The sequence below is a fragment of the Topomyia yanbarensis genome, unplaced genomic scaffold (assembly GCF_030247195.1).
Source record: "Topomyia yanbarensis strain Yona2022 unplaced genomic scaffold, ASM3024719v1 HiC_scaffold_16, whole genome shotgun sequence".
Classification (NCBI taxonomy): Eukaryota; Metazoa; Arthropoda; class Insecta; order Diptera; family Culicidae; genus Topomyia; species Topomyia yanbarensis.
This window is the reverse complement of record NW_026683338.1, coordinates 1-23635: the sequence shown is the minus strand read 5'-3', so window position 1 is coordinate 23635 and position 23635 is coordinate 1. Positions and strand designations below refer to the sequence as shown.

Below are 23635 nucleotides of genomic sequence, written 5' to 3'. Positions count from 1 at the left end.
TGAAAGCTTTTAATGAATATAAACAACGCAAACATTCTCGTGTTGATGATGGAGAAAGGCACAATTGCACCGCTAGGTGGATTAAAACAAGTTTTTTTTCTTTCCTAGACTGCAATTATTCGCGGAACGACGATAGAGATGGCTAGCGGAAGGATCGATGTTTATACGATGGGAAATTAGCGGCAAAATAAACTTCCGAATAATATATATACTAGGCGAAAATAAATAGAACAGACGGCTTGTTTTGATGTGAAATCCACCGTACCGTGCAATCAGGAAATGTTTACCCAGGTTTTAAATGAGTGGCCGGCCAAATGCCGAGACTTTTTCCACTGAAATCTTGCAGCTCGTAGGAGAATGACCCGAGTTTTGCTTTTATGCGGCAGGGAAGGAATTGCCGGCCGTATTTGGAATATGTTCCGCTGCACTGGACAACTTCATATTTCGGCGATACACTAATTGTCCCTCCACAAATGATTTGGAAAACCGGCGATGACGAGGATTGTACCGGTGTTGAGACGTTTTATGCACTTTTCCAAATATCTGTTAACTATTTCGTACATACGGGAAAACATACGCTTACGACGCTCGTTAAGCAGATCTGTGGCAAGCTTTTCATTGTTTCGTGCTAACTTGTGATCGCTTCCAGCTTCCGAAAACTCATGACCATGAGTTATAAAAAACGGCGTGAAACCAGTCGAAGTGTGAACACTGGTGTTCAACACCATTTCGATTTCATGAACTCGTGTGTCCCCCAAACGTTGGTCTTCCTTGACAGACGTCCTGATAGCAGCGTTGATAGTGCGGTTCACCCTCTCAACTCGATTTGCTTGTGAGTGGTATCGCGAGTTCAACCAATGTGCAATTCCGAACCGCTCTAAAAGTTCTTTGAAATCTTTAGAGACAAAGCTGCTACCATTGTCGGTTATTATGACCTCTGGAACCGAATTTCGCAGAAACCATTGGTCTCTCAGAATATTGCACATTGGTGAACTAGCAACACTTTTCACCGGTTGGAGATCACCCACTTGGAGAAATAATGCGGGGGAGGGGGCCAATGAAGTCGGCTGAGAATATTTGCCACGGGCGCGTGGCTATTCTCATTTTTCCCATTTCAGGGGCCATCGGTGCAGATGTAGCCTTTACTTCTTTGCACGTTGTGCATTTCTGTACATACTGACGAACTTCTGCTGCCATTTTGGGCCAGTAGAACCGCTGCCGAACTCGTGCTAGTGTTTTATCGTACCCGGGGTGAAAACAAGCGTTGTGACAGTGTTCGAGTATCGTTTTATACTCTGCTGGCTGAGGAACCAGCTTCCACTTAATCCGAGCATCACAAGGATTGTGAGAAGTGACGAATTTGTGAAGTTTACCATCTTCCACTTTAAAGTCCTCGAAGTCATCGGGACGGTAGGTTACCTTGCTTAACATTGATGAATACCAATTGGAATCAGCGACTACCGCGATGCTTCGGGATAAGGCATCCGGCACAATATATCCCTTTGCCTTACGATACCGGACGGTCAAGTCGAACTGTTGAAGGTTCAACGCCCATCTGCTGCATCTAGATCCGACTTTCCACTTGGTACTCAGGATGTGTGTAAGGGCGGACGAATCGGTAATGAGGGTGAAATGGTATCCCTCAATGTACCCGCGGAAAGCATCGATGGATAAGATTGGCGCCAATGCCTTCTTTTCAGCAGCATGGTAGTTTTTTTGAGGTGTGGTTAATTTGTGCGAGAAGTAAGAAATCACGTGTTCTGTTCCACCTTGCTCTTGTATTAAAACTCCTGCCGCTGCCACGTTGCTTGCATCCGTTTGTATGGTAAATTCGCGACTGAAATCTGGGCTTTTCAAGACGGGGGAAGAAATCAGACGCTCTTTAATCTGGCAGAATGCTTTTTCAGCCGCTTCGGTCCAATGAATGGTTTTGGATTTTGACTGCAAGCGATCCGAAAAGGCAGCAGTGACCCCGCTAAAATCCGGAATGAAACGCCGGTAATAATTCGCAATTCCTAGGAATCTTCTAAGCTTGGTAATGGTATTAGGCCTTTCATATTCGACGATAGGGCGAATTTTGCCTGGATTGGCTCTAAGACCATCGGTGCCTAGAAGATTACCGAGGAAGGAAATTTCGGTCACTCCAAACTTAGATTTTTCGAGGTTAATGCTCAGATTGGCGTCTTTCAAGCGACGAGCAATCTCTGTTAAGAGCTGTTGGTGATGCGCAAACGTTTCCGTTACCACGACGATATCGTCGAGGTAAACGAAAACATACGGTTCCAGTATACCATGACCTAGAACCTTGTCCATCAGCCGGGCCAATGTGGCCGGACTGTTAACCAAACCGAAAGGCATAGGGGTATACTGGAGCAGCCCTTTGCCCTGCACGCTAAATGCCGTGTACTTTTGCGATTCCTTATCCAAAGGTACTTGGAGGAATGCTGCCGACAAGTCAATTGTAAACAAATATTTTGCCTTCGGTAGTTGACCCAAAATACGGCCAGGGTGGGGCAAAGGGTACGCATGACGAACTATTCTCTCGTTAATTTTTCGAGCATCCAAACACAATCTCACTTTATTTGGTTTTATAACTGGCACGCAATTTAGCGACCAATCCGAACTACTTCGTTCTATAATTCCCACATCCAAGCATCTCTGCAGCTCAACGGCAACCAGATCTTGCGTCTTGGGGGACATTACGTGAGGGAATTGGCGAACGGGGGGTTTGGTTGCCCATTCTTCCGCCAGCACAATACGATGTTGGGCACAGTTAGTCATAGTCAATTCACCATCCTCCGCGGGTTGGAATAGTCTTTTGATTTTTTCAATCTCTTGCTTTTCTACGGAAGTTAAAAAGTACTCGGGAGTAGGTTGGTTGATTTCCGCGACGGTAGCTTGGTGCTCGGTACTTATTGTGCCATGTATTGTGGGTTGAATCAGGAATTTCTCAAAAATCCATACCACAGATGCAATTAATGGAAAGGTTGGCTACAACCAGTATCGGAATTATTCTAACACACTCTTCAGGCGTAAATGGCAAGAATTTGAAATTCATCTCCGCTAGCTGAGCGAAGGACAACATTTTTGGAGGGACGATGCAGCTTTTTATGTCTCAGCTGCTTGAAAACCGTGTGATTACTACCGCTATCAAGAAGGGCACGAATCTAAAGGCCGTACACTTTTACTGAAACATACGATCGGTTGTCGTTTCGAAATAGGTAAATTGTTTGAAACGTTTCTGAAGATTTTGGGTACAGATGAGAGACTAGAGCTTTGGTTTACGCGTCTGGGCACTGCGAACGGCGAATTTGGCTCGCGTGCAGGCCGTTTTTTAAACAATAGAGACAATAATTTGTCGGGAATCCTCGAAGACCACAAGTGCTGCAGAAAATTGTACGTGGTAATCTGCACATGGCTACATGCTGCCCAATTCTGCCGCTGTTGTAGCAAGTATTGGGTGGTGGGGGCTAGTGCGTGGTAATTAAATCTTCCAAAGTAATTTGTGGGCGAGACTGACCTACCGATGACATCGCTGTCTTTTCCCGGGCGGGGGGATTATTCGACGAGCCTTGGTTCGTCGACACATTGTGAGAGGGCTCATTACTTTTTGGGGGAGGTTGGTTTGCCCGTGACTGATTGTTTCGGGGATTGGTGGATATGTTAGAAACGTTCCTATTCTGGTTCGGTTGCGAAACCGTAGCGATTGACTCACTGTGCTGAGATTGTGGTTGCTTGTTTGCTATCTTTTTGGAATTGGACTCTGTCCCTTGGACGGCCTGAATAGTCTTCTCGGTACCAAAGACCTTGTTGTACGCTGAGAAATTCAGCGCGCCCAGTTTCTGACCGGCGGCGACCAGTGTTTCCAAATCTATAATGGGGATGAATGTCATTTGCCGTGTATAATCAACACGCAGATTTTGCTGAAGGATTTGAACTTTCTCGGTTCGGTAATTTGCAGACTCATCGTGCGAAAAAGTTTCTCTAACTCAAAGTAGTATTCATGGAAGGATTCGTGTTTTTGTTGCCTTCGCTGATAAATTTTCATTTTTATCAGGGCGTCAAGATCAGAGTGCATATAAGTTCGTTTCAACTCGAAGACAAGATGCTGCCAAATCAGCAATCTGCCTGTGGTTCGCTGGGTCATGTACCACTTACGGGTTGATCCCGCAAACAAATGTACTGTCGATTCAAACAGTTCCACATCTGACACGTGCTCAGCTTGGGATAACACCTGAATCAGTTCCAAAAACTCATTCAGTTTCAAACCTTGATCATCACCACCATATTTTGTGATGTTCCATTTAGATACCGGCAAACAGTGGTGGTTCTGAATAGGGATAGAATATACATTTGCGGACGTACGGTTCGGTATAGGAATTGCCAGGGAGGGAATGAACGGAGTATGTGGCATTTTGAATCGGAATTGTTGGACGAATTTCTGAAGGAATCTGATTAATATTTTGAAATCTAGGGTAATTTAAACAGGAAATAAAAGGATTCTGGCGGATTGGGGATGTGAAAATTAGGATTGCGGTACGATTGGATATTTGACGGCACGGCAATGTCAGAAAAGGTTTGCGTCCCGGCATCTTTTACTTCACTGCGTCGTGCTAACTCGTGTTCAAAATTTACTAGTCTTGCCTGCAATGAGTGGATCCATTCAAGGTCAGCCTGCGATAAAACCGACTGCCTAGGGTTGTTAATTATTTCCTGATTTTCGTTTTCTGCTTCCTGAATTATTTCATCTTCGTCTGGCGTATGTTCCTCAGAATCATCGTTATCTTGAATATTCTGATTGGGAATTGATAAATTACCGAAAATTGGGTCAATGGTTTCCACTAATTCAACCAGTGTATTTTGTAAAAAACTATGCAAGTTTGGAGAGCCACGTACGTTAGACAAAACGGTCACTATGCGCACGCCCACATGCAACATCCTCGCATAACACAATATTTTTGCGTCATTCTCTTCTTGTTCCAAAGCCTTTTTCAAGTCCGAATATTTTCGAGTACATACAGTAATCTCTTTGCCTGAATCGATTGACACGTGGAGCGAAGGTTTTTCAGTCGAATTCTCCCTCTCAGCTTTTAGCTGATCCCCTAACCATCTCCGTTTGCGTGTTCGATCAAAACTTTCCCCTATGATGACAGACCGAACCATCAGTTCATGGTCAAGCTCATCATCCGAGAGAAATTCAACTTTCAAGTCAGAATACCACTTTACTAGCAACTCACTGGCTTGATCAAATGTAAAGCGTGAAACAGCCATTCTTAATTAAACTATAAGTTAACGACCACGAACACTTAAATATACTGCTAGAAATGATAATTTAAATAAACTTAGTAATAACGCAAAAAAGTGGAAAAATACAATTAAATCCGATTTAGTTCAATCATTTTAGAACCACTCTATTTTTAACAAAGGAAATCAATCAGTATTTCTGCTCTACATCTGCAATGTACGGCGTATGATTTGCAGGTTTTTTCATCACTCGCAAGAATCCGCATTGAAACGGTTCGAAGTTTCACTCTCGGACTGCTGTTTGGACAACACATCGACCTAATGACCAAATGTTAATGAAAATTACGCGAGTAATTGAATTTCCCCGGGAGACACACCGAAAAAGGAGTTTGCGTCTGGTCTTGTAAGCAAAGTACTTTTTCTTAATATTCTTTTGCGTTGGGCGCCAATTGTTACAGTTTACTTCTCTACACGAGGTTGCCGTACCACCTTACTCACTGGCTAGGGTCGTTTTCTTATTGTCTCCAGAGGAAATTCCACGTGGGCGAACTTTTAGTCCTTCTTACACCAAGGTCACTGAGCGGAAGTCGAACTGAGCGAAACAAGCAAATGGACTCATTTAACAAAAAAATAGACTACACAGCTAAATTACACTTAAAGACCTGACATTTTTATTAAATCTAATTTTGTATCACTTTTTGGTTGGGGTGAGAAATAAATTTTAACATCAAAGTATCATTTTACTTACGCTTTTTTATTTCGACGACATACTCTTCTGGAACACCGCGTGGTGTTTTCGTTGCGGCCGTGGTGCTCGTTGGTCGACATGCAGCAATCCTGATGCGGGGCGATCATCGGCGGGCCTGCCGGATAGGGTGCAGTTAGTGCTGGGCGATGACGATGAGGGGTCTTCTATAGCAGTAATTCAACCGGTTTTTTGACGAAGGCCGGCTTTACACAAAGCGACCCGGGAAGTGACACTGCGCGCACAATTGCATAGAAATGTTTCACAAAGTCGAGCGTGTTTCTGAACTTGGTAATGATTGGCGGTACCAATGGCGTTTAACTTGCCAACATCGAACTGTACTTCACTCGCGTCGCACACCAGAACGTACCGATCAGCTATTTCACCTCAAAACTTTCTGCGAAGGTACAAAGCCAGTCACGTACAAAGTGTGACTTCGAGCTTTTTTTGTAGCTACTCCACCGGGTCAAATTAATTATTAGAAGCCTATCTAGCTACTCCGGACCTTTTTATCATCTCCTTGTCCAGTTTCCAACGTTTCCCTCCGTGCCTCGCATCATACCACCCGCACCCAACCGCCCCGCATGATGACGATGACAGTATGATGATGACGGCAGACGTTATGATGATGATGACAGCAGACGTTTACATTTATCGTTTAGGGTTGGTGTCGTTATATAATTTTTGAATTAAATTTTTTATAGCTAATGATAAATATTTTAATTCATGTAGCTTGTTTCCTAGTTTTACATATTTTAATTGAACAATGATTACAGAAAATTTTACATAATAATAGTGTAGTATAATATAACATAAATCAAGACTGTATGTACAAAATGAATAATTCAATAAATAAATAAATAAATAGTAATAAACGAATAAATAAATAACAGATAAATAAATAAATAAATAAATAAATAAATAAATAAATAAATAAATAAATAAATAAATAAATAAATAAATAAATAAATAAATAAATAAATAAATAAATAAATAAATAAATAAATAAATAAATAAATAAATAAATAAATAAATAAATAAATAAATAAATAAATAAATAAATAAATAAATAAATAAATAAATAAATAAATAAATAGATAAATAAATAAATAAATAAATAAATAAATAAATAAATCAATAACAAAATCTAACTTTGACACCAACCAGGGCTATTAAGCAAAACTTAAACGAAACTCAAACATGAAAACATGGAGTGATAACCGACGTGACGTTTATGTTTTACTTAGACATTTACAAACAATATTTTTACCGGTGTACATAAAGAACAGGCCTCGTCAGACACGTAACGGGGACCGTGCGCTGTTATTTATGTACACGCAAAACAAAAAATGACAATAAATATAGTAATGTAATTTTAGCTGACTCAGTGACTAAGGGTAGTATTGTGACCGTCCTAGTAAAAGGTCACACAGTCGATTTCGTTGCTTAGAATACTCGGTTATATTATTACCTTGTTCATCCAATGACGAAGAAGATAATTAGCAGGACACTGATGACTTATGAGCATGTTAATAACAAAAAATTAACTTTGAATGTCGGAATATATGGAATGAACTATAATATTTCAAATGTTTATTATTTTCGCATAATAGTTTATTTTTCATGCTTCATAATACAAATAATTTATTGAAACGCTAGTCTATTTTACGCCAGATTATTCCAAGGATCCTATTTTATTTATTTATTTATTTATTTATTTCGTCAATCGATGTAGACTGGTATAGTTACAGTAATGTTTACATTTTTCTTATTTACTAAAATATATATATACGTAATTTTATTATAAATAAAACAATTTCAGCTTTTACAGAATCATTTTCTTATGCGTTAGAATTTCTTTTATGTATAAAATATTGTGTGAGTTTTAGTTTGGACATTGTAAAATCAATTGATTCGCAATAGCGGTTATAAACAGCCATCATTCGATTTATAGGGCCATATTTTGCATAATTTGTGCGATATGGAGTTATTGAGAATATGCTTCGGTTTCGTAGCTGTCGAGAAGGTGCATAAAAGTTCAATTTGGATAAAATTTCGGCTGAATCAATACGATGCGAGACGATATTATTAATGAACGAAAGCATTGCAAATTCACGACGTTCCTTCAATGTTTGTATATTGATAAGCATGCAGCGTGCTTCATAAGATGGCAAAGGAAATGCTATCCAACCTAGTTTACGAAGGGCAAATAATATGAATTGTTTTTGTACAGATTCTATTCTTTCTTCATGTGTGCTTGAAAAAGGGCACCAAACGATGCTGCAATATTCCAATATCGACCTAACATAAGCAATATATAATGTTTTGATTGTATACGGATCTACAAAATGATAACTAAAGCGTTTTATAAAACTGAGCATGTTGTTAGCTTTGTGAATAATTGTGTTATAATGATCAATAAAATTTAACTTGGAATCTAATATAACGCCTAAATCCCTAATTCTTTCACATTTTGCTACAGTCTGTCTTCCTAAGGTAATCACAACATTCGATGTTTGTCGTTTTCGACTAAAAGTGATTGAATTGCATTTTTTCACGTTTAGCTGTAGGAGGCTTTTTTGACACCACGTGTGGAAAACTAGAATTTCGTTTTGGAATGTATCAATATCCTCGGCATTTCTTATCTCCAAGTAAAGTTTCATGTCATCGGCATAGATTAGTACTTTCAGTTTTTTGAGAAGGAAGGAAATATCGTTCACATATAAAATAAACAATAGAGGTCCTAAATGAGAGCCTTGTGGAACTCCTGAGGTGACTTCAATTGGATTAGATTGCTTTCCTTTGAATTTGATTATTTGCTGGCGGTTGGATAGATATGATTCTAACCACGTACGCAGCTCAGGCTCAATTCCCATCTTTTTTAATTTATAAAGTAACATTGGGATGTCGATTCGATCAAATGCTTTACTAAAGTCTGTGTAAAGTGCTTCCACGTAGTTTCCATTGTCCATTGCAATCAGTGAATAGTTAATAAATTCTAGTAAATTTGTTGAGGTCGAACGACCTTTGAAGAAGCCATGTTGGAGGTTAGTAATTCTGTTTTTTATTTGAAGAAATATTTTTTCGTTAATGATTGATTCAAAAAGTTTCGGAATGCTGGAGATTATGGCTATTCCACGATAATTGCGAACGTCAGATTTTTTCCCAGATTTATATATAGGTACTAAGAAAGAACTCTTCCATGTTTTGGGAAACTCTCCAGATTGTAAAGACATATTAAAGAGCCAGAACAATGGAGTTGTAAGCTCGGTTGCTAGGTTTTTCATAAATAATGGTGGAATTCCATCAGGGCCAGCACCTTTTGATGAATCCAAATGGTTTAGAGCATTGAAAATGTCCTCCACTATGACATGACTGACGCCAATATCCATAGGAAAATCTGGAAGAAAAGCAAAATAATCGCGATCGCGGTCTTGTTCAGAAAAAGTTGTATATATTTCTTGGAAGAATGTTGCAAATAGGTTGCAGATTTCTTTCGGGCTATTATGTACGTTGTCATCCAAGTGCATTGTTGATGGGAAATTATCTGATTTTAATTTAGTTTTGACGTAGTTAAAAAAATTCTTTGGACTGGATTTAATCTGCTGTTCAGTTTTGGAGTTGTAATCCGCAAGTGCAGAATCTATGGCAATATTTAGTTTATCGCAAATGTCGAGATATTGTACCAAGTGCTCGTTATTTTGATTTTTCTTGTATAGCTTGTGGGCTTTTTGTTTCCTATTTTTCAGATTTTTAATTTGCCTATTGTACCAAATAGGATGCTTCGAGCTACCGTGTCGTCTTTTCTTCTTAATGGGCACCTCTTCATGAATAATTTCGAAAATTATTTTGTAAAATACGTCCAGGGCGGTTTCAATATTCGCTTCATTCCTAAGAGTATTTTGCCAGTCGACATTACCTACCTTCCGTCTGATATTGTCATAATTAGCTTTATGGTATTCAAAGACTTCCTCAAAGTCATAGACGTTGGGTTCTTGATTTTTATGGATGAACAAAGAAAATTCAATAGCAGTATGAAAAGCTTCATTTTTCCACAAAGGAGCCAAAGATTCAGATACACAGAAATCATCCTGAGTGTTTGTAAATAAAAGGTCAAGATAGCAATTCTGTTGATTTTTTACATGATTAATTTGATTTAATCCTATGCTAGCAGTTTTGTCAAAGATGAAATTCAATGTTTCGTTTTCTCCTACGACTGGGATTAGAATATTTTCATTTTCAGAATCCGGAATAAAATCGGCATTGCGCTGGTTAAAGTCTCCGTAAATGTGAACTTTGACCTCGACCGGAAGTTCAAATAAAATTTGTTCAGCAATTTTGAAAAAGGCTTCATACGATGATATATTAGCATGCTCTGGTGGGAAATATACAGAGGCAAAAACATGTATTTCACCTGAAATGTTCGCTTTAACCCACACATGTTCAAATTCTTTAAACTTCACTGTGGGAAGAATTTCAGAATTAAATTGAGCCGAAACGCCTATAAGAACTCCTCCACCAGACTTCTTTTGAGATACTAAAAGATTTCGGTCGTCTCTGAATACGTTAAAGCCACTACCAAAAATTTCCTCACTTTTTATGCTATCGTTCCAACTTGTTTCAGTGCCTAAAATAACAGAATAAGAGGAGCTCAATACATTACTATAGATTTTGCTCATTTTAGATGCGCTCTGCATACGATTAAAATTTTGACAATATATCAAAATTTCTGAAAGCGTTTCTGATAAAGTTAATGGCAATTTGTCATACTTAGAAATATCATGCAAAACTATTGATCCGTTTTCATCCGTAACCGGTTCGTCATGGTCTGCCTCTGAAGAGTGCGTTAGGTTGGACGAAAACACGAATGCTCACAGGAACAAGCTGAACAGCGCTGAGAAAAGGAATTCGTCAGGACAGGGGTTACAAACCTATCTGGTGCGAAAGTTGAGTTAAATTGATGTACAACCGGGTATGGATTCAGTGTTTCACCACGTTGAAACCTGATACCACGCTGATTTTCAAACGGAGGCCTAGAGAATTGCACCCTTGCCGCCGCAAGTAGATCCTTATCCCGGGGAAGAGAGTTGCCAGCTGTTGGACGACCGCATTGCGTATTGTTGTTGTTGTTGCGATTATTGCTGCTATTGTTGTTGCGATTGTTGTTACGATTATTATTGCTATTGTTGTTGCTATTATTGTTGTCATTGAGGTTATAGTTATAATAACTGCTTCTGGATATCTGATGTTTATTTGTCTCATTAGTATTACGGCTACGTTGGTGTCTGTTTTTATTGCGATCATTTATTACCCGATGCAACTGCTTTTTATTAGCTTTTCTTCGTGCCATCGCCCTATCTTTCATCTTTTGCTGTTGAATTCTATGCTGATTACGTGTGTCGTACTCCGTCCAGTCAGAGCGCCACACTTTCTTCGAACCCAAAAAGCGCCACCCTTCAGTGGCTTCGGCAGTGGAACGGTGACCTGAGTCACCCGATTTTGTTGATTGGGCATTTAATTCGTCCATCAAGCTGGGGCCCGCTGGTGGCAAACAAGCATCGCGTATACTGCTATCCAAAGTGTTAATTGAGCCGGCAAGAGATTGTACTTCTTTGAGAATGTCACTGCCAACTGAATTTGTTATAATTTTCACTTCGTCTAAAACTTCACGTGTAGGACGCGATTCACTCAGGTAGTGTTCATTACAATGAGCTGCCATATCTATGGTATGGGTGCTCAAGTTCTGAACTTCGCTGCAGATTTTTTTCAATTCTCTGGTCAAATCGGCAGTGAGATCATTTACATACTCTTCAATGTGTTTTTTTGTGGATCCCATAGATATGTTGAATAGTGATGTGATATGGTTTTTCAGCGTGACCAGCTCATCGGCCTTATTAAAAGAATTACTGTCAATGGCCTGCGATAGTGCCGATACAGCATTTGCCACTTGCGACGATGTGTTTATGTTCACATTCGCCACTGATTCTTTAAGCTGCAGCTCAACATTTTCGAATAAGTCAACAATTGAATTGAACTTTTTTATGTCGGCTGCTATTTGTAAGTTGCAGTCCGTTTGCGTAGTTATAGATTCAAATAATTTTTCCTGTTGGTACAGCACTTTTCGTGTGTCTATGCCTACCTTTAGATTATGCTGGCAATCTGCACACAGGGGAATCATGAAGTGCGAGATAAATTCTTCTTGATTTCGCTGGACTCCTACACAAGCTGCGTGATAACATTTTCTGCAGAATTCACACTGCCACAAGAAACGATCGTCGCTGATATTACAAGATGTCACACTGCAGCTCATTATGATAACCGTTGTTTAATAGGATTGAACACACGCGCGACGGTAGAAAGATAAATAAATAACAATTAACTGCGGACCGTAAAAACACGTCTATACACAAAGGCGTTCGATTATAATTATAATTTGCGTGTATTAGATCGCGCTATGATTTATATATGTATCAATTAGGTATTTCTTGCTTAACATCAAAAACTAAATTTAGCTTCTACTACCTGCTACTCTACAACCCTTAAAGTTAGCCCAAAAAACCAAAAAAACAGACATACACCCTAAAAACGAAGAGATAACGAGTTGGCTCAGTCCGCAAAAAGGTGTGTTTTGAAAGCATCTACAACTTTCTAGAACATCGAGAAACTGTAAAAAATCAAATAAAAAAGTTACAATGAAAAAAACACTTTTTAAGGGGGTATTCCGACATGTACTTCAATTTCACCCAATAACTTTTTTCGCTTAACAGATAGCCATTTTGCTATTTCAACAAAGTTTCATAAAATCATTTCGTCTACAAACTTTCCATACATGACTATCAATTTAGGCAACAACTTGCAAAGCTATTTTTTTATCTGCGTTTATACCCCTTTAAATAAAAATTTTCCAACATTATATTAAACTACTTAAAAAATAAAGAAACTTTTCCGAAGATATCAAAGTGCCATACCCATTAGGTTCGTCGCAAATGTCAATGTTCGGCTTTTTTCGATTCCGTCCCACTGTGCGCGGGGTGCTTAGATCGGTGGGCGCTTCTTTTGGGTACATAGCGATCGATAGCATAACTCATGTCATTGGAGAAGGTCTGAACTGGAACGTTGACATCATCATTGTCGAGAATTTCGTTCCAGTGGATATTCGACAGGAAGTCACTGATGCTATTATAGTCGGCTTCTCTAAAGTTATAGCTGAAGGTATCAGAAATATTTCAGTCATGTTTTAAAAATTGCGCGATATTTCAAACCCTGTATGACCTACAAATTTGGTGTCTTCAGAAGATATAATTATATTTATTTATTTATTTATTTATTTATTTATTTATAAAGGTTTAACTGCAAGGGTCATTCCCCTTTTTAATAGATAATGTACATTTCAAATTATAACAGTTAAAAAAATGCGGAAAAATTATTGCGATCTTCTATCTTGGGCGCACTGCTTACTGTTGCGGGTGATCTTCCTTGGTGGAGAAGTGTTATTCACGTTATTCCCTTTACCGTTTGCTGCTTGTTGGTTGTTCTGTCTGCCCTCTCCCTCGCTCTCGTGTACGTCCATATCGCTATCGCTGGAATAGTTGTTGTTTTCGTTTTCACTGATGGTTGTTTTTTGATACTTCTTGGGTTTCTGGGTGACCTTGGTGTATCCGTCGTCGTTTTTGGTTATTCCTTCGCTGGATGTACTGGATGTTGGTTTAGATTTATCGATGATTATCGTTTGACCGGCTGTCTGTGTTTTAGTATTGGAGGGCTGTTTGTCAGTGTGTGCTGTAGTGAATTCATTATCCTTAGCAGCTTTCGCGCATGGTTTGCCATAGTGCGCCGTATGGTTGCAGAACTGACACGTGGGCGTCTGCCCAGGATATGTGCTTAGGGTTTTTTGAATGTAGGTGATCCCTTGAGTAGATTTGCGTTCGAAGGTCAAGTAAGAAGAGATAAGTTGGTACAGCTGCATTCTAACCACACGAATCCCGTTGAGAATGCCGGGGAAAAAGTTTCTCCAAGTGTCATTCGCGATGGATTCCACTTCTCCGTATTTGGACATGAATTTTGTAATGTACTCGGAGCTGGTGGTGGGATCTGGCACCATGTAAGCGTACTTTCGTAAAATTTTTATCGATATAAACGAGGATCTTGGTTTTAATGTTGTCGTATGCGATTTCGTGTTGCATGTCATTCATCATACAAAAGAATTCTGCTCCGGCTAGAGTCTTGAACGTTATTAGTATTACGTTGTTTGTATGATGTAGCTGGAGGTGTGTAACTGCCATAAGATCAAGACACATGTTCACCTTTATCAACTGTTCCACCTCACGCACTGTCTTCTTCGAGTTTGCGTAAAATCGATTACGACAGTATTTTACCTTAGTTGGCGCACTTTGTTTTTTTGTTCGCTCATTTTGCTCACCGTGGGGCAACGAGGCTTTTTCTGTTACTGCGTATAGAAGTAGCGAAGCGACGCGGGTAAAGTTTATTCGTTTGCTTTACTGTAAACGAGCGGTGTGTACTTTGCTTCTGTTCTGTGCGAGATCAGGCGTTAGATGAGATATAATTATAATTACCTGATATACAACTTTGCTGTAGACACCTTCTTTCTATTTCGTTCCATTAAAAAGTTGATAACAGCGCCGCCCTAGCGACTAAACTCCAAACTAACATGAAATGATCAAATGGAGCGCCAGATTTCACACAACAACTTTGCCAAAGACACCATAACTTTAAAACGAAAGATAAGGAAAGGATGTGTTAACTGTGGGTTAGCCCCTTTTGGACTCTAGGTACCCCTGGGGTTAGCCCCCCGAATTACGAAAATGCTCGTGAATTGAAAAGCAGTACATGTAACGATCTTATTTTTTCTAGACAACATGGGAGGTCAATGAACTACTAATAAAATAATGTATTTTTACAATTAAAACAATGTTATTTCGCAAATGCGGAAGTTTTTTACATTTCCTGTAAAAAATGAAAAGTGTGGGTTAGCCCGTTTTGGACGCCAGCCATTCATTTAGAATTATCTTTTCTTTTCCTTTTTTATTGACGGTTAAGAGTGAGTCGATTTTCGTTTTTGCTTTTCTCGTATAGGAAGGTTATGCAATTGCTCCAAAAACCGACTTTCCAACCGAGGCCCGGAGGGCCTAGTATCATACACCATTCGACTCAGTCGTCGAGATCGGAAAATGACTGTGTGTATTTATGTGTGTATGTATGTGTGTATGTGCAGACATGTTAAAAAATGTCCACATCGGTTTCACAGAGATGGCTGAACCGATTTTCACAAACATAGTCGCAAATGAAAGACTGCTATTGAATTTTATTTTTATCCGACATTTGGTTCCAGAGATACAAGTTGAAGAGTACGGTTACATAGAAAATCTTGTTATAATTTGTTTACAGCAGTTTCTCGGCATTTTCCAAACCGATTATCACAATCTTAGTCTTAAATGGAAGGTACAATGTTTTCATCGGGTGCTATTGAATTTTGTGTAGGTTTGACTTCTAGTTCCGGAATTACACGATGAAGAGTTCGGTCAAGCAGAAAATCCTGATTTCAACGAATACAGCGATGAATGTATTAAGGTGAATATTTTTCAAAAATGCGACCACAACTGCTTGGATTTATAGATCTAGGTCACTAACAATCGTTCAAAGTCTCTTTGGACACATTGGCCACCATCGCCGGATCTGGCGGCTCAGGCAGAAGTATCCAAACTTAGAATAACAATTAGATCGGTTTCTCGGAGATGGCTCGACCGTTCGGACCAAACATAAATTAAAGCTTTTACTACCCCGTAAACTGCTACTAAATTTAATTCTTATCCGACTTACGGTTCCGGTGTTGCGGGTTGTGGCATGCGGTCACATAGCAAATTACGATTCAAAATAAAAACCTCGATGAAGGCAAAAAGGTAAAAATTTCACTAAAATGAATATATCTATGTGTCAAACAACTTGCATTAGCAGTTCTAGCTCACTGATGGACAACCGAAGTCTCGTCGACCGCATTGACCATCATAGACAGTTCCGGTAATCTAAAATGAAAGGTATATAATTGCCATAGATGTATATAAAATTTCCTACGGATCGGTTATATGGTTCCGGAAATATAGGCCGAACCTTCCGATTACATATGAAATTCCCACATAAGCCGGAATATTTTTTTTCTTAAAGGGACCACATGAAATTTCAGAAATCAAATTCGTATTTTCGCCAAATATCTCCAAAATGCTTGAAATGGCTAGTTTTTATGCTGCGAAATTTTTTTCGCCTACTATTGAATTTTATGTCGATCTGAATCCCTTTCCGGAGTTACGGCTTTAACCATCAAAAAGGCAAGGGATCTCAGAGGCCCTTGTAATTTGAAGTACAAATGATCGAATGTTTTCGGGGCTTCGATTCTCTCACTGATAAAATGGCAAAACAGAGGCTTACGATTTTTTTGGGTCTAAGGAGTGATGCTTCTTGAAGTCACAATTATAGCTTGCCTTTTTGAGGGTTAAGAGTGCGACCATACATATAAACTGATACCACTGTAACAGTCTAGATCACTAATGAAACCCCAAAGTCGCTTTGACATTGGTCACACACCTAGAAAAAATCGTGTAAATTCACGTCTCCTGACCCTGGTATATACGAGCATCAAAAATGACTTACTTTTAAGTTTGATTTTAATTTTACATGACGTTGAATTTCGTAAATCATGTAATAGTACTACACATATAGCGTTTGTTCTGAAAAGCAGTAAGTGTAATTTTATGTCATTGCGCATGTAATGTATATATTTCATGTAAAATTAAACGGAGCACGATTAAATTTCGTCATTTCGTGAATTACGGTTTATTAAATTCTGTAGCGCTTGCAATTACGTCAACGATAAAATTCATACGACGGTTCCTGAGTTCATAGAAATGAATAGGAAAATTTAAAAATCGAATTTATATTTTTGATGCCAAATGTCTTTAAAATGCATAAAACGTCGAAATTTGATGAAATCTCGAAAAAAATTGACAAAGATTGACTTTTTTGTATTTTGGCAAATTTTTGCCTTTGCCTTTCTCATATTGAAAGGTTATGCAATCACTCTGAAAACCGTCAACCTAATTTTCTTTCGACTGATATAGGATTTATGGATTTTACAAGAGCTTAGCTAGGGAAATAAGGAGGACATCAGGTCCGTGGCTGGCGAGCGTGTGTAGGTGTAAAATGTATTAAGAATGTAATAGACATTTCCACAATTCTAAGATTTTATGGTCACCGCAACATATTTATTTAATGGACTTGTTGACTTTTCTCGGTGAAAATGAAAACAGCAAACTTTACTATTATTACATGTAACGTTTCGGCTTACTGTTCGTCAGCCATCGTCGGACGCATAATCTTATCTAACATATCCTCCATTCACTCGAACTCTCGTTCACTCTTCACCGCTAGGCGGGCGCTCACTCCTCGACTGTCTGCGTTCCTCGCTATTCCAACACTCAAATTATATTGAACATAATCGGTCATGGAGTCATAGTTTGTAGAAATGAGAAAGGCACAATTACACCGCTAGGTGGATTAAAACAGGTTTTTTTATGTTTTAACGACATTTAATTAGCATGGGACTGGAAGGTGTGAAATATTTTTCAATGTTAGGATCCATAGTACTGAAAAGAGAGAATAGAGTTTAAGGAAGAAAGTTTTAGAAAAAGCGTGGAGTAGGGTCATATGAGCAAGCTTAGAGTTTCCCGGTGGCTTAACCTTTTGTCTGCTACCGCAGGAGTCAGGATTTCTTGGCATTTGAAATGCAAATCACCTGAGTTTGCGACATGTCCTAGATGAACAGCTCGATATGCTAGGTATCAGCCGGTGGGTCCACCTACCTTTCGAGGAGTTGTCCCACTCACGCTGCCATCTGGCGACCGAGGTCACCCTGGTGCGCTCGCGGGCTCCCCTATTTCCACGTAGCTCAAAGCACTCCTCATCTTCCCGAATGACCAGCCCGACTGACATCATGCTCGCTATCACGCAGGATGCATCGTGTGATACCGTGCGGTAGGCAGATATCACTCTGAGGCACATCACGCGGTAGGTGCTCTCCAGTTTCTGTAGGTAACTGGTTACCCTCAGTGCTCTTGACCATGACGGGCCGCCGTACCTGAGGATAGATACGGCAACGCCTGCCAGTAACCTACGTCTACTGGCGCACACCTTTGAGCTGTTGGACATCATTCTCGATAGTGCCGCAACAGCAGTCGACGCTCTCTTGCACGTATAGTCGACATGGCTGCCGAAGGTCAGCTTGTCGTCTATAATGACTCCGAGAGACTTCAGACTTCGTTGTGAAGTGATCGCGACTTCTCCCACATGGATAACTGCATGTTGTGCCGACTTGCGGTTGTTGACGATAACTACCTCCGTCTTATGATGAGCGAGCTCCAGGCCTCTCGCGCTCATCCATTCCTCCACCGTGCTAATCGCGTGTTCTGCGGTTAGTTCTACCTCAGGAATTGACTCCCCGTAGACCTCCAAGGTTACGTCGTCGGCAAAGCCGACGATCTTGACCCCAGGAGGGAACTTCAGTCTCAGAACCCCGTCATACATGAGGTTCCATAGCACCGGGCCTAGGATCGAGCCCTGCGGGACTCCGGCGGTAATCGGAACCCTTTTCTGACCGGCATCGGTCTCGTATAGCAGTACGCGGTTTTGGAAGTAACTTTCCAGGATCCGGTACAGACCCACCGGTAGGCTAAGCCGGTGTAACGAGAGCGCGATGGCATCCCAGCTTGCGCTGTTGAATGCATTCTTCACGTCAAGTGTCACTAACGCACAGTATCGAATACCTCGCCTTTTTCGTTGGATCGCTATCTCGGCAGTATTTATCACTGAGTTGAGAGCGTCCACTGTGGACTTACCCTTCCGAAAGCCAAAGTTGCTTGACAGACCGTCCGTACCTTCCGCGTACGGGGTGAGCCTGTTGAGGATGATCCTCTCAAGCAGTTTGCCAGTCGTGTCTATCAGACAGATTGGTCTGTACGCCGATGGGTCGCCTGGCGGCTTCCCGGGCTTCGGCAACAGCACCAGTTTCTGCCTTTTCCATCTATCGGGGAAACGGCACTCGTCAAGGCATCTCTGCATAGCTAGCCTGAACATGTTCGGGTTCGCTATGATCGCTGCCTTGAGAGCGTTGTTCGGGACTCCATCCGGCCCTGGAGCTTTGTTCATTGCTAGGGATTTAGCCACTGCGAGTAGTTCTTCGTTCGTCACTGGAGCCACCATTTCGACCGTGCCCGCACTGTCTCGTAGTGCAGGTGGCCAGGGGCTTGTGGCTCGAGACGGGAAGAGTACTTCGATAATCGTTGCCAACCGGTCCGGAGACCGTTCTGGGGGTGAGGAGCCCCCTTTGGTCTTGGCCATCACAATCCGGTAGGCGTCACCCCACGGATTCGCGTTGGCACTCTCACACAGGTTGTCGAAACACGCTCTCTTGCTGCTTTTAATAGCCTTGTTAAGGGCTAATTTCGCAGCTCGAAACACTTCACGGCGGTTCTCTCTTGCATCCTCGGTGCGAGCTCTTTGCATCCTACGTCTAGCTCTGAGACAGGCTGACCGTAGAGCTGCAATCTCGGCACTCCACCAGTATACCGGGCATCTACCGTTTCTTGGCAGTGTTTTTCTCGGCATAGTGGCGTCGCACGCGCGTGATAGAACAGCTACCAGCGCATCCCCGCTTAGACTGTCGGTGTTGGCCTCCAGTCCCAGGGTCGCGGTGAAAGCTTCGCTGTCGAAGTGATTGGACTTCCACCCGCGTACCTGACAGGGATCTCCCGCCCTCGGATGCTGCACACCATAGTTGATCTTAAAGCGGATTGCTAGATGATCGCTATGGGTGTAGCCTTCGTCTACCCTCCATTCCATGCCTGGAGCCAGACTCGGGCTGGCAAAGGTCAAATCAATCCACGCCTCCACTCCGTTTCTACGGAATGTACTAGCGGAGCCATCATTAGCTAGCACAGTATCGAGTTTCGCAAACGCTTCCATTAGCGCTTGACCCCTGCTATTTGTACAGCGGCTGCCCCACTCCACTGCCCAAGCGTTGAAGTCTCCCGCTATTACTACCGGTTTCCGGCCCACGAGGTCCGACGAGAGTCTGTCGATCATCTGGTAGAACTGTTCTATTGGCTACCTTGGTGGGGCGTAGCAGCTGCAATAGAACACACCATTGATCTTGGCAATCGCCACACCCTCGGCGGAGGGGTGTATTACCTCTTGAACCGGGAACCTTCCCGTTGTACAGATTGCCACCATTCCAGACCCGTCCGACACCCAATTGCCGTTGCCGGCAGGGATGCTGTACGGGTCTGATAAGAGGGCGACATCTGTCCTCGACTCCGAGACCGACTGCCACAGCAGCTGCTGGGCTGCTGCACAATGGTTAAGATTTAGCTGTGTGACTCTCACGGCTTCTTCTTATTTAACTCGCCGAAGGGACACGAAGGTCCACCCATAGCATGTTTATGGGCTTGCTTCTTAGCGGTGCAGATAAGGCACTTATATGCCTTAGTGCACCCCCGCTCTTTATGCCCCTCCTCGCCGCATCGACGACATAGCTTGCTCCTGTCTAGGCCTTTGCATTCGTAAGCTTTATGGCCGGATTCTAGGCACCGATAGCACCTGTCCACTGAAGGCGGCTGGGGTATACTAATAGGGCATACCGACCAGCCGATCTTCAGCTTCCCTTTCTCGGTTACCTTTTTGGCATCCGCATTGAGTAGCCTGAGGTAGGCTACTTGGGTGCCAGAGGGTCCGTCCCTCAATCGCACAGAGGCCCGCTCGATTGTGACGCCGCAGTGCTCCTTGACGGCTGCGACGACGTCTTCTGCGGTCGCGAACTCGTCCAAGTGCTTGCACTGGAGAGTTGTTTCCGCACCTAGCGACCTGATTTGGGCGCCCTCGCCAAGGACCTCTTGAGCCAAGGCCTTATATATTGCACTTGATTGTGCGCCTCGCTTCAGCACCAGGAGCATCTCTCCCGTGTTGGTGCGTCTTACGCTACGCACATCCTGCCCAAGGGCCGAGAGGCTTTCGGCCGCCTTCATCGATTTAAGGACATCGGCGTATTTGTCCTTGTCGGTTTTTAACCACAAGGCTTCGCCTCTGTCCTTGGCCTTCCTCGCAGGCCGTGGTACCTCCGGTTTCGGTGCCGGCTTTTTCTTGGTAACCAGCGTCCAGGGGTTTGAGCCCCCCTGCCCCGGTCGTGCCGGGTTGCTGGTACCATCGCTCTCCACAGCGAGGTCACTCTCGCCCTCGCTTACCTCACCCAGGCGGCGTTTGACCTTGACGGTTGCACGCCGAGTGGTGTCGGTTTTGGCACCCTCTCCTGGCGACTTCCTAGGGCGCTTCGCATTCGATGCCGTCTTGCGATTGCCCTTTCCTTTTCCCTTCGAGGGGAACTCGGTCGCCGCTCCGATCGACGTGGCTGCTCCGTAGAAGGTAAAGGCCACTGTCTGTGAACCTCTATTGACCTTCTCTCTTTCCTCCCTATTGGAGGCCACTGTCTGGGTTTCTCTGTCGGGCCTCTCCCGACATTCCACCCTCTCAACATATGCCTGCTGTTCCTGTCTTGCGACACGAACAGCTTTCCGGAGCTCCAGAAGGCTCAACTTCAACTCCTTGGCTATGTTCTGCTTTGCGCGCGAAGTCGATTATAGCATCGAGTTGCTTCGCTACTTTGCGCATCGCAGCTATTGGCCCCTCCGATGCATTGGTAGGGGTATTGCCTACCGCTGCTGGGGGGTCACTGGTGCTTTCGGGTGCAGCACTCATCGCTCCACTACTCTCCCCACGGGGGGAGACCTCGCCAAACCACCTCTTGCGAAGGGGTTTGGCACCTCCGTCTGTTTATTTTTATTTTTATTTGCCTCCATGTATAGTCCCACGAGTAGCGCGAGAAATATATGTCCGCCACGCCAGAGCTCCGCATTAGCGTGGTAAGGGACGCTTACTGTGGGGGTTGCCCAGGTACCCCACAGGCTCCGTTAACGATCGAGCATCTTTTTCACCCCCTCGATCACTCATCCCTCGGCACGGGTCGCTTCACGCCTTGGAATTGGGGTTATGCCCTACCTTGCTTTACGTGGTGATCTCGGCCCGGATCATCACAACCATCCTCCTTTACCAGGGCTTTGGACCTGTAGCTCTGGATCTCAATAGTTCCATGTACGTATGTTATTACAGACATGCTGCTATTGGGATCCGTCATTCGCTAGCGGAGTAAGTTAGCGGAGTAAGTTGGATCGATGTCTAGTCCAGATAGTGATGTCACCTCTCTGGCGTCGGTGAAGAAGAAGAGATCCAACTTCCAATATCCTCCTCCTGTGATACTTGTGGAATGCGCAGTAGTATATACGGCCTCTAGCAAAAGCAAGTATCGGACTAACCATTCCTTCCCTTTCCTTCCGCGATCTACGTTTGGGCCTGGCCGGCACCGGTATTGATCAATACTTCAGGATTACCAGGAGTTGCACATTGAAAGATGTTTCGCTACTCCCAAACGTAATTATCTACTACTTCTCTGTGCAACTTCAGCTAGTCCAAATCGATAACGGAGTATCAGCCAGGGGTTGTCGCACAAGCTCAAGCTCAACAGTCTTTCTCAAGACTACCTATATTTTTGCTCGATCAGTCTTTCTCAAGACATACCGGCTTGAACCTTCGTTCGAATCGGTCACAAATCTTGATAGCTCCTGGTTTACCTAGAGTTTTTTAACAGCAACAGTCTTTCTCAAGGCTACCTATATTTTCACTCGATCAGTCTCTTTCAAGACTAAAACATTTTTCAAAAACAATTCAGCCTAAAGAAATATTTAATTCTTCCGACATGCCTGGGTCCTCCCAGAAAGGCCGTGTCCCAAAAATTAAAGCTATGCGGAAAAGGGAATCTTCTCCACCGAAAATTCAATTGAAATTCAACATCCGAATGTGAAGCTGATAAAAATTCTAAATTTCCTCGCATTGTGCATAATGCCAATGAGAAGAAAACGCAATCACCTCCGCCTATAACAGTGATGATCTCCGACTTCAAAGCCTTTCGAACTGAGCTTTCGACGTTCCTTCTGGCCGTGAAAGTCTCTTTTCAGATTGGCCGAAGAGGAAAATGTCGAGTTACAGGAATTGATTGGCCACAAACGACTGCTCCAGTATCTTAAGGAGAAGCTTCATAAATTTTATTCATATGATTTCAAGATAGATAGACCATTCGAGGCTGTCTTGAAAGGGCTACCACAAGATCAAAGTTTGGGTGAAATGACCAACGAATTGAAAAATTTACTTGGCTTTTCTCCTTCACAAGTTATTCTTATGAAGAGAAAGGCTAGCGGCGATTACACGCCAGTACGCTCTGGAATTATCCAGGAGATTTATTTAATTCTTTTTAACAGTAATGAGGTTAATAATTTGAAAGTATTTGGAAAAGCACGTTTTATGTTCCACGTGCGAGTAAAGTGGGAACATTATAGACGAGATGGGGGCAGAATTCAAAATCTGACCAAGTGACGTAGATGCCAAGGATTTGGGCACGGCACAAAAAATTGTCATTTGGATTCCAAATGTATGATCTGTGGTGATAAATCGCACACGAAAGATACTTGTCCGGTGAAA

The 23635-nt window shown here is 42.3% G+C and overlaps 2 protein-coding genes across 2 annotated transcripts in view; one reads left to right on the top strand and one right to left on the bottom strand.

The window, feature by feature from the left end:
- LOC131694809 (voltage-dependent calcium channel type D subunit alpha-1-like) overlaps nucleotides 1-6100 on the top strand; it is a 153791-nt gene extending 147691 nt beyond the window's left edge. The window contains exon 2 of the mRNA XM_058983308.1: nucleotides 6077-6100. Within this exon, the coding sequence (XP_058839291.1) occupies nucleotides 6077-6085 (9 nt within the window). The 3' untranslated portion in view covers nucleotides 6086-6100. The remainder of the gene's footprint in view (nucleotides 1-6076) is intronic.
- Nucleotides 6101-10920: 4820 nt separating this feature from the next.
- Nucleotides 10921-13955, bottom strand: LOC131694805 (integrator complex subunit 1 homolog). Its single transcript, XM_058983301.1, has 4 exons — nucleotides 13448-13955; nucleotides 11301-12148; nucleotides 10993-11231; nucleotides 10921-10924 (listed from the first exon to the last, which is right to left on the bottom strand). Exons 1-4 carry the CDS (start codon nucleotides 13953-13955, stop codon nucleotides 10921-10923), a joined length of 1599 nt encoding a protein of 532 aa, XP_058839284.1.
- Nucleotides 13956-23635: the final 9680 nt, after the last annotated feature.

What these genes read in the sequence shown, in the direction of transcription:
- LOC131694805 (XM_058983301.1), bottom strand. Translation starts at nt 13,955, where the DNA reads ATGCAGCTGTACCAACTTATCTCTTCTTACTTGACCTTCGAACGCAAA. An exon ending in AAGGAAGATCACCCGCAACA is followed by an intron (nt 12,149 to 13,447) that starts GTAAGCAGTGCG and finishes CCCTGTGTGCAG; the next exon opens with ATTGCCAGCATAATCTAAAG. An exon ending in ATAAAAAGCAGTTGCATCGG is followed by an intron (nt 11,232 to 11,300) that starts GTAATAAATGAT and finishes AATAAACATCAG; the next exon opens with ATATCCAGAAGCAGTTATTA.